At 33.1% G+C, this 13,948-nt stretch overlaps 1 protein-coding gene across 1 annotated transcript in view; it reads left to right on the top strand.

Annotated features, from left to right (window-relative positions):
- Window positions 1–11,388, top strand: part of hpse2 (heparanase 2) — a 97,825-nt gene extending 86,437 nt beyond the window's left edge. The window contains exons 11-12 of the mRNA XM_065296048.2: window positions 794–940; window positions 8,767–11,388. Coding sequence (XP_065152120.1) covers window positions 794–940; window positions 8,767–8,929 — 310 coding nt within the window. The 3' untranslated portion in view covers window positions 8,930–11,388. The remainder of the gene's footprint in view (window positions 1–793; window positions 941–8,766) is intronic.
- The last annotated feature ends 2,560 nt before the right edge of the window (window positions 11,389–13,948 follow it).

The raw sequence follows: 13,948 nt of genomic DNA on the forward strand, positions 1-13,948 counted from the left end.
TAAAGGGCCTAAAATTGAGCCTTGTGGAATTCCGATTCGACAAGTTTGAATAGATGACTGGGTGGAATTTATTTTCACACACTGCTGCCTTTGTTCGAGGTATGATCTAAACCTAGTTATGGCATCATGTGAAAATTTACATTTTTCTAATTTATTTAAAAGAATTTTGTGGTTCACAGTATCAAAGGCTTTTTTCAAGTCCAGAATTACTGCTCCCACTACATCATAGATCTCTGTTTTAGCCTATATGGTTTTGTACATTATGATACCGCTTTCAACATCACTGTTTTTCAGTATGAATTGTTAAAGTACGGTATTTGGCACTATTGCAAATTATTTATGTATGTCACACTCCTGTGGCCAGTTCTCTTACAAGTTGTTATTTTACTCAAAACTGCTCATAACTTTTTAGTCAGTTACTTAAAAAGGTATATCGTCTGATCTGAACTGGAAAAGTAAGACTGATTAGCCTTAGCAGCTGTGTTTATGCAGCCAACTGCTGTAGTAGATCACAGACAGTTTAAGTTGAGCACAACCTTGGCACCACTAATTATTATTACTTATTACATTATTCAATGAAGAAGTACATTTGAAATAATACCATGACTTCTAAATTCTATTAAAAATGCCTTGTTTGTGTCTTTATTCAATGTAATTCAGTGCAAAAAGCAGTTAATGTAAAAGCGCTGTATAAATTAAAATTTGGTCATATATCAAGATATCATTTGCATATTGGACCTGAATGAAGTTGGTGTACGGTGCATTTCCTAACGGATGTTGTTTTTTCCTACAGTCAGGATTACGTCAGAGGATCCGTAACAATTTACATCATCAACCTGCATCGTTCACGAAAGAAAATCAAGCTTGCCGGGACATTACGAAATAAAACTGTTCACCAATACCTGTTACAGCCTTTTGGCACAGACGGACTTCACTCCACGTAAGTGTATAAAAATTCATAGACAGACTAAACACAAAATATGAAACGCAAACAGCTGTATGCACGCTATTTAAACATATCCGATGGCCTTGTTGAGCAAAATTGAATTGATGTTGGTGTGATATGTCATATTTTCTGTTAGAAAATGTAAAGCTTAATGTAAAGACACATGTTAAGCCATTTGTAGGTTGTTTACCATGAAAAGTACCATGAGTACCATTGCCTGAGTTTGCAGTATTTCGTTTGGTGCTGTTTATTATGCAGAAATTGGTGATTCTCACAAAATCCAGTGTCCATTCTCACGAAATCCGTGTCCAGCACCAGAATTTTTAAAAAGTCCTTGAAGCCAATTTTTTTTTTTTTTTTTTTGCACATATAAGATTAAGGTCTGAACTTACTATAACCATTATTTTTAGAGGATTTAAAACATATTTCCTATTTTTAGATTATCATAATAAAAAATTATCATTACCGCAACATGATATTACATTAAATATATGCATTTACAAACTCATGTTTCGGTGATGAGAACTAAAAAGTTGTCTAGGTACTATGACAAACAAAATTTCAACTTTTATCTGGAGAGAAAAAATAAGAACTGTTTACCTGGTCTTGAGTGTCACAGTCATTTTTTTTAAATGTTAGTTCCTTGAGGGCTTAAACAATGATTGAAAATTGTTGCGGAGGATGATAAAATTGGTCTTGGACACTTTTATATTCCTTATTATTGTCTCTAAATTTACCAATGATCACCAATTACCACATGTTTCTTTACTGTAAATGTTTATAGTATAACATGCACTGAAGCTTTTTATTTTTTAAATTTTTAAATTATAAATATTTCCATGTCAAAGAACCCAAATCCAGTCATGAACAACTTGGGGTAATGAACTTTCCCTTAAATGTGGAAAAAACAACAAAATTGGTTTGTATGATGTCATTTGAAATCATGTGCAAAATAGTACATGAAGAGATGTTTGTAACTGTATGCTTCTTATTTTGATAGCATTTACTTTTTTAACAAAATGTTTCATGACACCTCATAAGTCTAATTTCGTGAGAATCACCCACCTTAACAAAATATCATAATATTAATTGTATTATGTTTCATTAATCAGATCACTGAACTGGTTTAGGGATTCATGCTTTTGCTCTTGGTTTACTGTAATAATCCACACAGAGCGTACAGAGATAAATCTGGTGCTTGGTGGCCGTCTATCTAACTGTTTTCTGTTAAAATATTCAACTCATCCACCAGAATTAAGTTACACTAGCACTTAACCTGGGTCATATAAACATGTCACACGGTCGGTTTATCCCCTAAAATGAGGTTTTTCTTATTGGCGCCTGATTTGCTTGATGAAGCCAAAAATAAACATCAGTTTCTGTCATAACGCTGTGCTCAAATAAACCAAAAATTTTTATTGAAATCAACTTGTTGAACCTCGGATGGATAGCAGTTGTAAATAAATTCATTATAGTTTTCTTTGTCACTAAAATGTACAGTGGGATTCAGACCAACAGAAGGAGAAATTCATCCTTTTTGTTGGGGAACTTTGTAGCTCCTGACAGCTCAAGTTGATGATTTTGAGTGTTTTGTGATATTCAAAATAGTAAAACATCACCAATAAGAAATTAGGCCCGCTGTATGCAAAAAGATTTCATGTTGGATGATGACAACTGCAATATTTCACTCCAGTACTTTTTGCAGATTGTATTTTATTGTTTCGGCTGTTAAGAAATGCATTTTTGCTTAAAACAGATGCAAATATACAGATTGTGTTCTGTTTTGAGTTTTCCCCTAGAGATAATTCTGCAAGAACAAAACATCAAAACCTCCATTAAAAGCTGACAATCCAATTGAATTAGCGTAATACAGCTTTCTTGTTTTATTGAAACTGAATTCGAACCAAGTGCACAGTGAAATGCAGATGTTGGCATGAGTTTTGTCAGCAACTGTGCTTGGATTTCATCCAGTTTTTGTCTCTTTTACTTCCTTGTTTTCGCTGGGATTCAGATGGTCTGAGCTTATTGGGAGTTAAGCGTGATACTTTAAAAACATCATCATGGTGTTGATTAGTGAAACAGGACCTCATTAAATAAATCCCTCCATCTCACAGGGGAAATTGAATGAAGGATTGATAATGCTGATAAATATGAGCAGTAATGAGAATTCCAGGTGAAAACATAGATAGGAATATTCAAAGTAATTACCAGTTATATCACAGTGAGCAATCTATCATAAGTCACTATAAAAACAAACTCAATATCATGCATGTTTGGATAGACTCATTCCCACGGTTTATGATCTTAGACCATTTGCTTTATAAATATAAAAAACATATGACTGATTTTTTTCCGAATCCAGAGAAACTTTTGAAAGAAAATGGGTGCTCTTAAAATCCAAAATATGCTAATTTCTCCTAAACTGTTTTTCTTTAAACTGTGTACGGATTGAAGGTTTTATATTTGTTTTCCTCTCGTGTCAGCTGTTTTCAGACGCCCCTGCAGTCATTAGGTAAATTGGTGTAGCATTCCTGCCACATATTTTCCTGTCCAATCAGAAATGGCGAAAAACGAAGATCTTCAGAAAAATGCCTCCAGCTGCACATGGGCTGAATCTTGTGTGTACTACAGCAAATTCAGTAAGAAACATATACAGATCAACTATAAAGTTACTCCTGACACATTCCAGGGCTTAAATCTTGTAATGCAGATGTAGGGAAATTAAATGCTCATTTTATGTCACACTTAAACATTCTAAGACTTTACAGAGGTTTTTTCAAATGTTATATGTTCCTCACAATATTTAAATCTGTACACAATGGAAACTGAAAAAGCCTAGGGGTTGGTTTATGATCGTATTCACTTGTTTTTTAAGGTAGTAGATTTTAAGATAGCGCTATCTCTTTTTCTTAATCCAAAGAAGCTTTCGAAAGAAAGTTAAAGTGCTCAGTAAAATCCCAAATATGCTAATTTCTCCTAAAACTGTACTTACTGAGCTTAATATGGAAAGGGAAAGAGAAATGACATTTATGTTTACATTATGTATAATTTTGTATTTTGTTTAATTGTAGATAACGCAGCATGATCTCATGAGAATTCGTATGATTTTTCTTAAGAGTTGTAAAAAATATGCAGCATTTTTGTCAAATCAACATAATTTTTGTTACTTTAACTTAAAAAATTAAGTTTAAACTAGATGAAACTCAAGCACAGTTGCTGACAAAACTCTGCATTTCACTGTGCACTCGGTTCGAATTCAGTTTCAATAAAACAAGAAAGCGGTATTATGCTAATTCAACTTTATTTGATAAGTTATGTCAACTACAAATACTTGCAAAACCAAGTTGTTTTAACTTCATGCCGCATTTTTTTTTACAGTGTTGGCTAATTTTGTATGAAATTGTATGAAGGGAAGTGTACAAAAACATGATTATAATATAAACAATAATGAAACCCCGCCCCTAACCCCATCGTCACCAGGTCGAAAGCAAATAATCCGAAAAATGCAAATAAATTAGCCTTCTCAAAAATAGATGAAGAAGGACACAAAAATTGACTTTTAGAATACAGTAAAGTTAAATATTATAATATTAGATTTTTGTCAAATCCACATATATTTTTATGTTACTTTAAATAAAAAAAGATAGATAAATATGTAAAGCAGCCATGTTACAATTAACCCTGTGTTAGTTTGTGCCCCGCTCACCCCTACTGTGTATGTGTCAATAATCAAGCATAGATAATAGCTGTTTATTATTATAGTTACTAGTTATAGTTAGGTCAATAACTATTTATGATAGTTATAACACTAAAAAGTATAGAATATAAAAATAAAGATATCTGTACAGTGATACAAGACGCTTCTGTACCTTCTTGATCTTTAAGTCTGGGACTTTGCAGAGCTTCTTCAATCATAAAACTTTTAGTGTTTACCCTAAACAGTAAATACACACAATCAAATTATACATCTTACTGTAAAATTTATTCTGTTCTAAGTTATATATATATTTTTATTTTACTTTCTTCTTACAAAAAGCATTTTGAAAAGTAGCCTATATGAACGATGAAGGCATGGTAAAAGTTTCTAGCTTTTAAAGTGACCATGTATCAAAAAGGAAAATCTGAAATCAGTTAGTTTAAAAAAAGAAAACAAACACAGCGACCGAAAAAACTGCCCCAAGCTGAAAACAAATCCAGCTACTGTATGTTCATGTTTAGCGGTCTCTGTTTGTCTTGCAGGGTTTGTCTTTTCTAAGATCATCTTTTCTTAAACGCATGCCTGTCTTTTTCACCTGAGGCTGTTAGAGGTTCAGCATATGGAAATATCAGGAGAGTTTAATTCAATTTACATCCTATCTAAAGGAAACGTGGATCTTCCAGTGCAGAGGCCCTGAGCGCTGCTGTCTTCTGAAATACCTCGGTGTGCTTTGAACTCCAGAGCTTAAATCCTCCCTGAGGGAAAGAGGTGATTGTGAAGATCAACAATCTCTCTGCTGTCGCGCCTGATGTGTGCCGTCACACTGCGCTTCAGACGGATTTCAGGCCCAGAGCAAACACGGCCTTATGATCATTTCAGTCTGTGCCATTAGAAGATGAGTTAAAGGAATGGAAGAGTAGAGCCAGAACTGATCTGATCATATATACATTAGAAATGTGAACCTGGACCACAAAACCAGCCATAAGTAGCACGGGAATGATTGTAGCAATAGCCAACAATAAATCATGTGGGTCAATTTATTTATGCCAAAAATCATTATTTTAAGTAAAGATGAAGATATTTATCGCAAAATCTATCAAAAATGTATTCATTATTAGTTATATGTGTTGCTAAGGGCTATTTTTCTTTTCTTTTTGGCATTGATTTTCAAATAGTTGTATCTCGGCCAAATAATCAGAATCAGAAGAGCTTTTATTGCGTTTACACATACGGGTGATTCTCACGAAATTAGACTTGTGAGGTGTCATGAAACATTTTGATAAAAAAAATGCTATCAAAATAAGAAGCATACAGTTACAAACATCTCTTCATGTACTATTTTGCACATGATTTCAAATGGCATCAAATAAACCAATTTTGTTGTTTTTTCCACATTTAAGGGGAAAATTTTCATTACCGCAACGTGTCCATGACTGGATTTGGGTTCTTTGACATGGAAATATTTATTATTAAAAAATCTAAACAATAAAAATTTTCAATAATTGTTTAAGCCCTAAAGGAACTAACATTTTCCAAAAAAAAAAAAAAAAAAAATGTTGTAAGGGACATAATTGACTGTGACACTCAAGATGGCTACCAGGTAAGCAGTTCTTATTTTCTCTCTCCAGATAAAAGTTGAAATGTTGTTTGTCATAGTACCTAGACAACTTTTTAGTTCTCATCACCGAAACATGAGTTTGTACATGCATATATTTAATGTAATATCATGTTGTGGTAAGATAATTTGATAATGATAATCTAAAAAATGTAAATAATTCTATAGGAAATATTTTTTAATCCTCTGAAAAATAATGGTTATAGTAAGTTCAGACCTTAATCTTATATGTGCAAAAAAAATGGCTTCAAGGGCTTTTTAAAAATTTTGATGCTGGACACCTTTTAAGTCTGAATTTTGTAAGAATCACCCATACAAGAAATTTCTTTTGGTGACACAAGCTACCACAGCTACAGAATGACAGTGACAAGGCAGACATAATAAAAAGACAAAAAGATAAAAAAATATACAGGCATGTTATATACATGTAATATATGCAGTTTAAATAAGTAATATTGGTATTGCACGTGTTTATTGCACATGTTTACATGTTTTTGTTTTATTTATTTTTTTGTCAGTGGGGGCATTTACTGTTTATGAGGTAGATTGCCTGAGTAAAAAAAATATTTTCCTATGCCTGACTAATTACATCCTAACATTGTCCCAATCCTAAAATAATTTTTTCAGCTTTCAGATTATGTATAATTGTCCAAATTTCAAAAAATTGACCCTTATGACTGGTTATAAGGGTCACAAATTATAGGTGAAACTGAAAATAACTGTATTTTAGGCTACATTTTTCATATGATTATGACTTCATCAGACTGCGTTTAAGTAGTTTTTAGTTATCATCATGCTGTTCTTTGGTTCTTTAATTACACTGTGTGTAAAAATGTCCTCTTTGGCCCAAACAAATAGTGAACTGAAATGTAGATGTGAGAAATTTGTATTAAAATTACTTCCGGTTTATTCACTTTAAGCAACCACACTGGAAATCTGCTTAAATATTGCACTCTTAAAAAATAAAGGTGCTTCAGATGTTAAAGTTTTTTTAATGGAATTAACAGCCAAAGTGGCATCATGTAGCATCGTTATTTATAAAGGTGCCAAAGAATGCATTGAAATAATCTGTCAAATTGTTCTTTGATATTTACTTTGAAAAGTATGTAACTTTATTAAGTGCAAAAATTATCCAGAAACATTTTTAAATGTCCATTTACAACCCTAGGATTTGTCCTGCACAAGGCATGCACAAGGTTTACATGAGAAGGAGGAAACAATTAAGTTTGATGCTCATGATATGTCATTACCATATACAGAGCTCGTATTATTCATCTATGCCTATAGATAAATACAGTTTTTTATTCTAATGCACCTTTAAGAGGGCAGTATTTCACAAAATGTGCTCAGTTGCACTCTACAAAATTAAGGTGCTTAACAGGTTCTTCACAGCGATGTCATAGAAGAACCATTTTTGGTTCCTTAGAGAACCATTCTGTCAGGCTTATTGTGAAACAGAACCCAATTGCAAAAGAGAGCAGAACCATGACACATTCAGTCAAAACAAGTGCTTGGAAGAACATTTGTGTTCATATCTTTTTATAATGTAAAGAAGCTTTTCTCACTACACAGAACATTTTGTGAAAACAGCAGGTTCTTCAGATCTTGAAGTTTTTTTATGGATCCATTCAGCCAAAAATAGTTAATCATTTAGCACCTTAATTTTTAAGAGTGTGTACACTGCACAGGCCAATTTGACATTTTACATTTAGGCATTTAGCAGACGCTTTTATCCAAAGCGACTTACAAAGATTAGGAATCAATAAAAGTGATATAGGGAGGCAATAGTACAAAAGGTGCAAGATACCTGTTGAGAGAAAATGAAAGCGATATCTATGTCAAGTATTTTGTGAGAGGTTTAAGTAGCATTCATTCACACTTAAAAATGAAGGTGACTCCATATAATATTCGGCTGAATGTTTACATAAAAACCTGCAACATCTCAAGAAACGCTTGAAATTTCTATTTCAAAAAAGTTTTTATTTGTAGTGAAAAAAGATTATTTAAATTGCTAAAATAGTTCTTGAATGGCATCATGCGAGGAACATTTTAAACACCTTCATTTGTAGGAGTTTTATTCTGCAGAAATGCTACTTGGAACACAGCCACTGTTTTTTACTAAGATTGTTGATGCGCTCTTATGGATGTAAATGCAGCTGTAGCGCCCTCTAGTGCATGAAGGAGTTTATCATTTTTGCAGAAGCATAATTTTACCTTGTGGTTTCCTTAAATATCTAACTTATTTAAAACATAAAACCTTAAAATGAACCTTTTTCTTTACACACACACACACAGGATTTATTCATTTTTTTAAGTGAATTTATAAATGTTGAATTAAGTCTTCATTGGTTCTATATCCAAAAGCCCATCACACTTAAAAAAATTATTTAAGAATGTTTCAGATATACAGTAGTATACTGCCAACCAAGAATCTCCAGTCAACATTGAGATATAATGCTGCTCATCCCATCTGCTGTGGATCATAACCCATGTGGCTTTATTCTGCAGGTCTGTGCAGCTGAACGGAGAACCTTTGCTCATGGTGGACAATGAGACACTTCCTGAGATTAAACCACGGACACTCAGGGCAGGTCGAACGATAGCTATGCCGCCCGTATCCATCGGTTTCTATGTCATCAAGAATCTCAATGCTTATGCCTGCCGCAGATAACACAAAAACTGACTGCCATTAGTCAATCTTCTGGCGTATCGTGACATTCTCCTCACAAGCCCACAAAGACATGGAAATGATCTGCCCTTCGTTTATGCGAGGGCTGCACTGAACGCTTTCAACTACATTTCTCTGAATCGTTTTATTTTTTTCTGCAAGAGCTACAGCTAGACTTGTGGAAAGTGAATGTATTTTATTTTGGTTGTTTTTGGGATTGTGGCTCTTTTGTGTTTTTTTTTGTTTTTTTTGTTTTTTTATGAAGCCTCATGTTTTTTTACTGAAGCACAAATGTGTCACTGGGGCCCACATAGTTTCTTAAATTGCACCAATGGTCCGATTCACAATTTTACATTTCCTTTGGTGTGTATTAGTACATGTTAACGATATGCAAAAGGTACAAACCCCAAAGCAATGTACATCTCTTTTCTTGGACTACAACAAACACACAGATTTTAGGCAACAAATTTTTCTTCCTGGGATTGGTGATGTAGAGAAGACCGACATTATCATAATTTCTCCCGCTTCAGACTCACAGTCTGCAAGTTAACTCCTGTTAGCATTGCATTGTGCACAAATCTTTTAAACATGGTAAGGAGCGTCACATTTCCGGCTGACGTCAGAGGTATTCAGACCAATCACAACGTACAGATTAACTGGCCAATCAGGGACACAGAGCTTTTCAAATCCATGCGTTTCAGGAAGAGAGTGAAATCTGGAGCTATAAAAAATGTTTGGTATGTGGAAAATAGTTTTTTTATCCATCAAACATGCAAACACATTGTATTATACCAAATACACAAATAACTTTTTTTAGCAATGAAATAGGTGCTCTTTAAAAATAAAGCTAATCCTAAGGATTTCCTAAGGATTTCTTTGTAACGCTGTACGGAGAAGTTAAAGCTTTTCACATTTTTAACACCTTTATTTTTTAAAGTGTACACATAGCAATTATTGCTCAGTCTGAATACTCAAACAGGAGTCACTCCTGAAAATTTGTCAAACAGATGGATAGCTAAAGTTAAACATGTTTGTTGTTAGCAATATGTGACCCTGGACCACTAAACCAGTCATAAGGGTCAATTGTTTAAAATGAACATGTGTACATCATGAATAAATAAGCTTTTAATGTATGGTTTGTTAGAAAAGTAAAATTTGGCAGAGATACAAATATTAAAAAATCTGGAATCGGGGAGTGCAAAACAACTCTAAAGTTGTCCAAATGAAGTCCTTAGCAACTGTGTCCACTCACAAAAATAAAATTCGAATCATGAAAAATTATATTAATATTCTAATGATTTTTAGCAAAAAAAAAATCTGTAATTTTGACCCATACAATATAATTTCGGCTTTTGCTACAAATATACCCGTGCTACTTATGACACATATAGGTAAATAAAAAGTAATGTTAGCAACCAGACAGATTTTATCTATTCGCAGTTTTAATTAATCCACATTCGGTTAAAGATATATATATCACTCCATATAAGTTTTCAAAATGCCAATATTCAAAGTCTGGATGCAAAAAGATGCTAAATCTGTGCACACAACAGATTTAAGCAATCAAAAGTGGTGTGACATCTGAAGTGTTATTTAGTGCAGCCTGAGGGATTTGTAACTTTTGTTGAAAATCATAATAAGCTATAAACCTAATGTGTGGCCTGTATGCAATTAAATCAAATTATTATAAAGTCTTTCAGCAGGCCTGGTCAGAATTTACTGATACTAAATCTGTATTTGGACATGTTAAACAGCGCCCAAGTACTTCATATTGGTGGCGGAAAGCATCATCAAAAAAATTTGAAATGCATGAGAGGGGGGAATATGTAAAACTTTGTAAACACCCGACGTTCCAGTCTGCGAACTTCTGTGGCCGGATTCTGTGTGGTCCTGTCTATCAGAGAAACGTGATTTTGCAGAGTGGGACATTACTTTGGATTAACATCCTTGTCATTCCTTAACAAACATTCCAGTCAGTCAACCAATAAGATTTTATGGTTAGGTTTAGTGCTGGGGTTAAGAGCTTACGCAGCATTCCTTTCATCCAATCATTTCCTTATGGTTTTATGTGTATGTTATAGTTAGGTTCACAGTTAAGGCTATGATTTCTTGATAGAAATATGACCAATAAAAGTCATCCAGATTTTTTCTTTTAAGGGCTAAAGCCACTCAAGAGACACAGGGACAATTTTTGATCTTTTCTTTTCTTCAACCTTAGACGTAAACCTCCACTTCTAAATCATAACAAGCAGACCTTCCTGTAAACTTATAACATTGACCTACATCCTGAAAAGAAGCCTCCAGTTTCGGGTTTTGTATGCTATGTGTTTTTTTCTTGAGAAAATTGGATTGCATGATGATGAAGAGATTATGCGAAGGAACAAATATTTACTGAAGGGTCCTTGTATTTCACTTCTAAATTAGAAAATAGTCACATGATACATAAGAGTACCTCTGGACTACACACATCTTCATGCATTTATACATTCATATTTACTGGTGCTTTGAGAAATACTGCTTTATTTTTTTACTAATTTTACTTTCCATTGAACTCTGAATCTAAGGCTGAAAGAAGGTATAGTTTTTATGAAGAACTGTGGATCGTATGAAGTTGTTGAGGAGCTCAGGAAATAAGTTAATTTTGTACGTGTACCGTTCTGTCATTTTGCATGTATCACAGTTTTTATTTTGAGAAATGTAACAACATGAACCTGAGCTCAGACTATATACCAGATTTCTTTTATATTGCTATTTTTAACACTACCTTATTCTGTTCAAATACACTGGCCCCACAAATTATTACCGTACACTTTTATGGACAATACCTAATGGTCTTGCATGATGCAATGAAATTAATACTTTTTAAAATGTATTTTTGGGGGGCCGTTGATAATCCTGTGTACAGCTATCTTTGTGCTGCTAGCTGAATAATTAATATTAAGCATGATGACAGATGATATTGTACAGGTTCAAGCCCATTTGTTATATAAATGTACATAAATTTTGTTTTGCATTTTTGTTTTAAGTGCTCCCATGCATTATAAATTTTATTTATATAAATGTATATGTGTGGTTTTGAGTGTATGTACATTATGTTGAGAGAAAACAGTTGACTTTTCATTTAAGTCAGTCCACATTTGAAGATAATTATATTGTACTTTTTTATCGAGATTAATAGCCTCTGTTAATGTTTAGCAATGGTGTTTTAATTTTAATGATTGCAGTATGCACACGTGTATCACAATGTTTTACATTGTATGTCACTTTTTCATGCAAAAACAACAGTTTGAACAGAAGTGGAGCTCAAATTTGTAAAGAGTTGTGTATGTGTACAATGCATGATTACTAGAATTTATGAGCACCATCTACCACTGTTGTTGTTGTTGTGTATTAATACATTTAGGTGTTCGTTCCAGGGTCAATAATGCTGTCTGTGTCATTACATTTTGTTGGGAGATCTAGAGATTTGTAGGGTTTGTTGCATATTTGAAGTTGTTAATATTTTTGTGTTACAGAGCATTATTTTATTGTGAAAGTGTTTGCGTCTGAATATTATTATTTTTTTCAAAATATATAAATAAAATAATACAAATGTTTATTGAAGACCCTGCTTTTGTCCGAAGTACATTCATTATAGAGTGAATATTGAATAGTAGACTGATAGTCAACTGGTGGCCCGCGGGCCAAATGTGGCCCTCCAATCATTTTTATTCGGCCCACCGGTCATCTTTGTCTGATTTAAATCAGCGTGGTTACTTTTACATTTCCTTTGTGCATGACAAATTGTATATAAACCGGAAGGAGAGTCGGAAAAAGAGGCTGCTTGGGGTGCCAACCATCTGCAGGTGCATAAAATGTTCTGGTACAATTTGAGCTTAGGATGCATAAAAAAAATGTGATGTGACACGCCGACCGGAAATTGTGTGTTTAAGTGTGTTTTTCAATCAAAACACTGTGTGCAAGGTCAAAATTATTAATCCTTTTTTGTTTAACTTTATCACTAACACTTGAATATTAAGGGGCGGTTTCCCGGACCAGGATTAGCTTAATCCAGGACTAAACCTTAGTTTAATTAGGAAATATAACTAGTTTTAACAAACATGCCTTACTAAAAACATTACCTGTGTGCATTTTGAGGTAAAACAAAGGGCACTGATGTATTTTAAGATATGTCAGTGCAAGTTGTTTTCAGTTTGGACAGCTCTTAAAAATGTTTTAGTCTAGGACTAGTCTAATCCCTGTCCGGGAAACCGCCCCTATATATTATATTCATGGATTAAAGGCTCTTGTGCTGGAATGAGCTTCTCTCCCATGTTGACACGGATTTACGATTAAACTGATATTTAATTACAACTGCCACTGGGGGGCGAACTCCGACAACAGTGTCTGAATGTAGTGTACAATGGAAAGGTGGTTTAGCCTATATATCTTTAAAATATTAAAAAAGAAAACATGAAGTGCAATTTTAGTCATTAGGAGAAGAGTATTGTTATTTCTTATTGAATATATTGAGATAATTTCTTAAGTATTTATTTCTGGACATTTTTTGAAATAAATATAATGAATTCATATAATTAATCATGTTTACTGATTAATTAATCAGAAATTACTTCTTAAATTATGTTTTATATTGTTTGAAAGATTGTTTCTAATGTTGGCTTACTCTACACAGCATTGTTGGTTTACAAAGAAATGTTCATTTATAAAAAAGGCAAAAAATGTTGTTGCGCTACACATGAGTGTGTGTTTCTTGAATCATAAATTAACATAAAATGCCATTGTATTACTATCTTTTGCCTTCTTTTATTTAAGGTTTTGAATGCTGAAAGAATGTAATATCTTTATTTTTGGTACTTTCAGTTATTTTATTTTTTTTGTTAAAAAACAAAAAAACATTTCATTTCCTGTGTTAAAATGAAAACCTGAAATATTTTGATATTTTAACTTTGATAATTAAGAATATTTAATATACAAAACTATTTTATTTTATTATGTTTAAAAAAAATTGTATTACAGTTCATA

This window comes from Paramisgurnus dabryanus, chromosome 20 (assembly GCF_030506205.2).
Source record: "Paramisgurnus dabryanus chromosome 20, PD_genome_1.1, whole genome shotgun sequence".
Classification (NCBI taxonomy): domain Eukaryota; kingdom Metazoa; phylum Chordata; class Actinopteri; order Cypriniformes; family Cobitidae; genus Paramisgurnus; species Paramisgurnus dabryanus.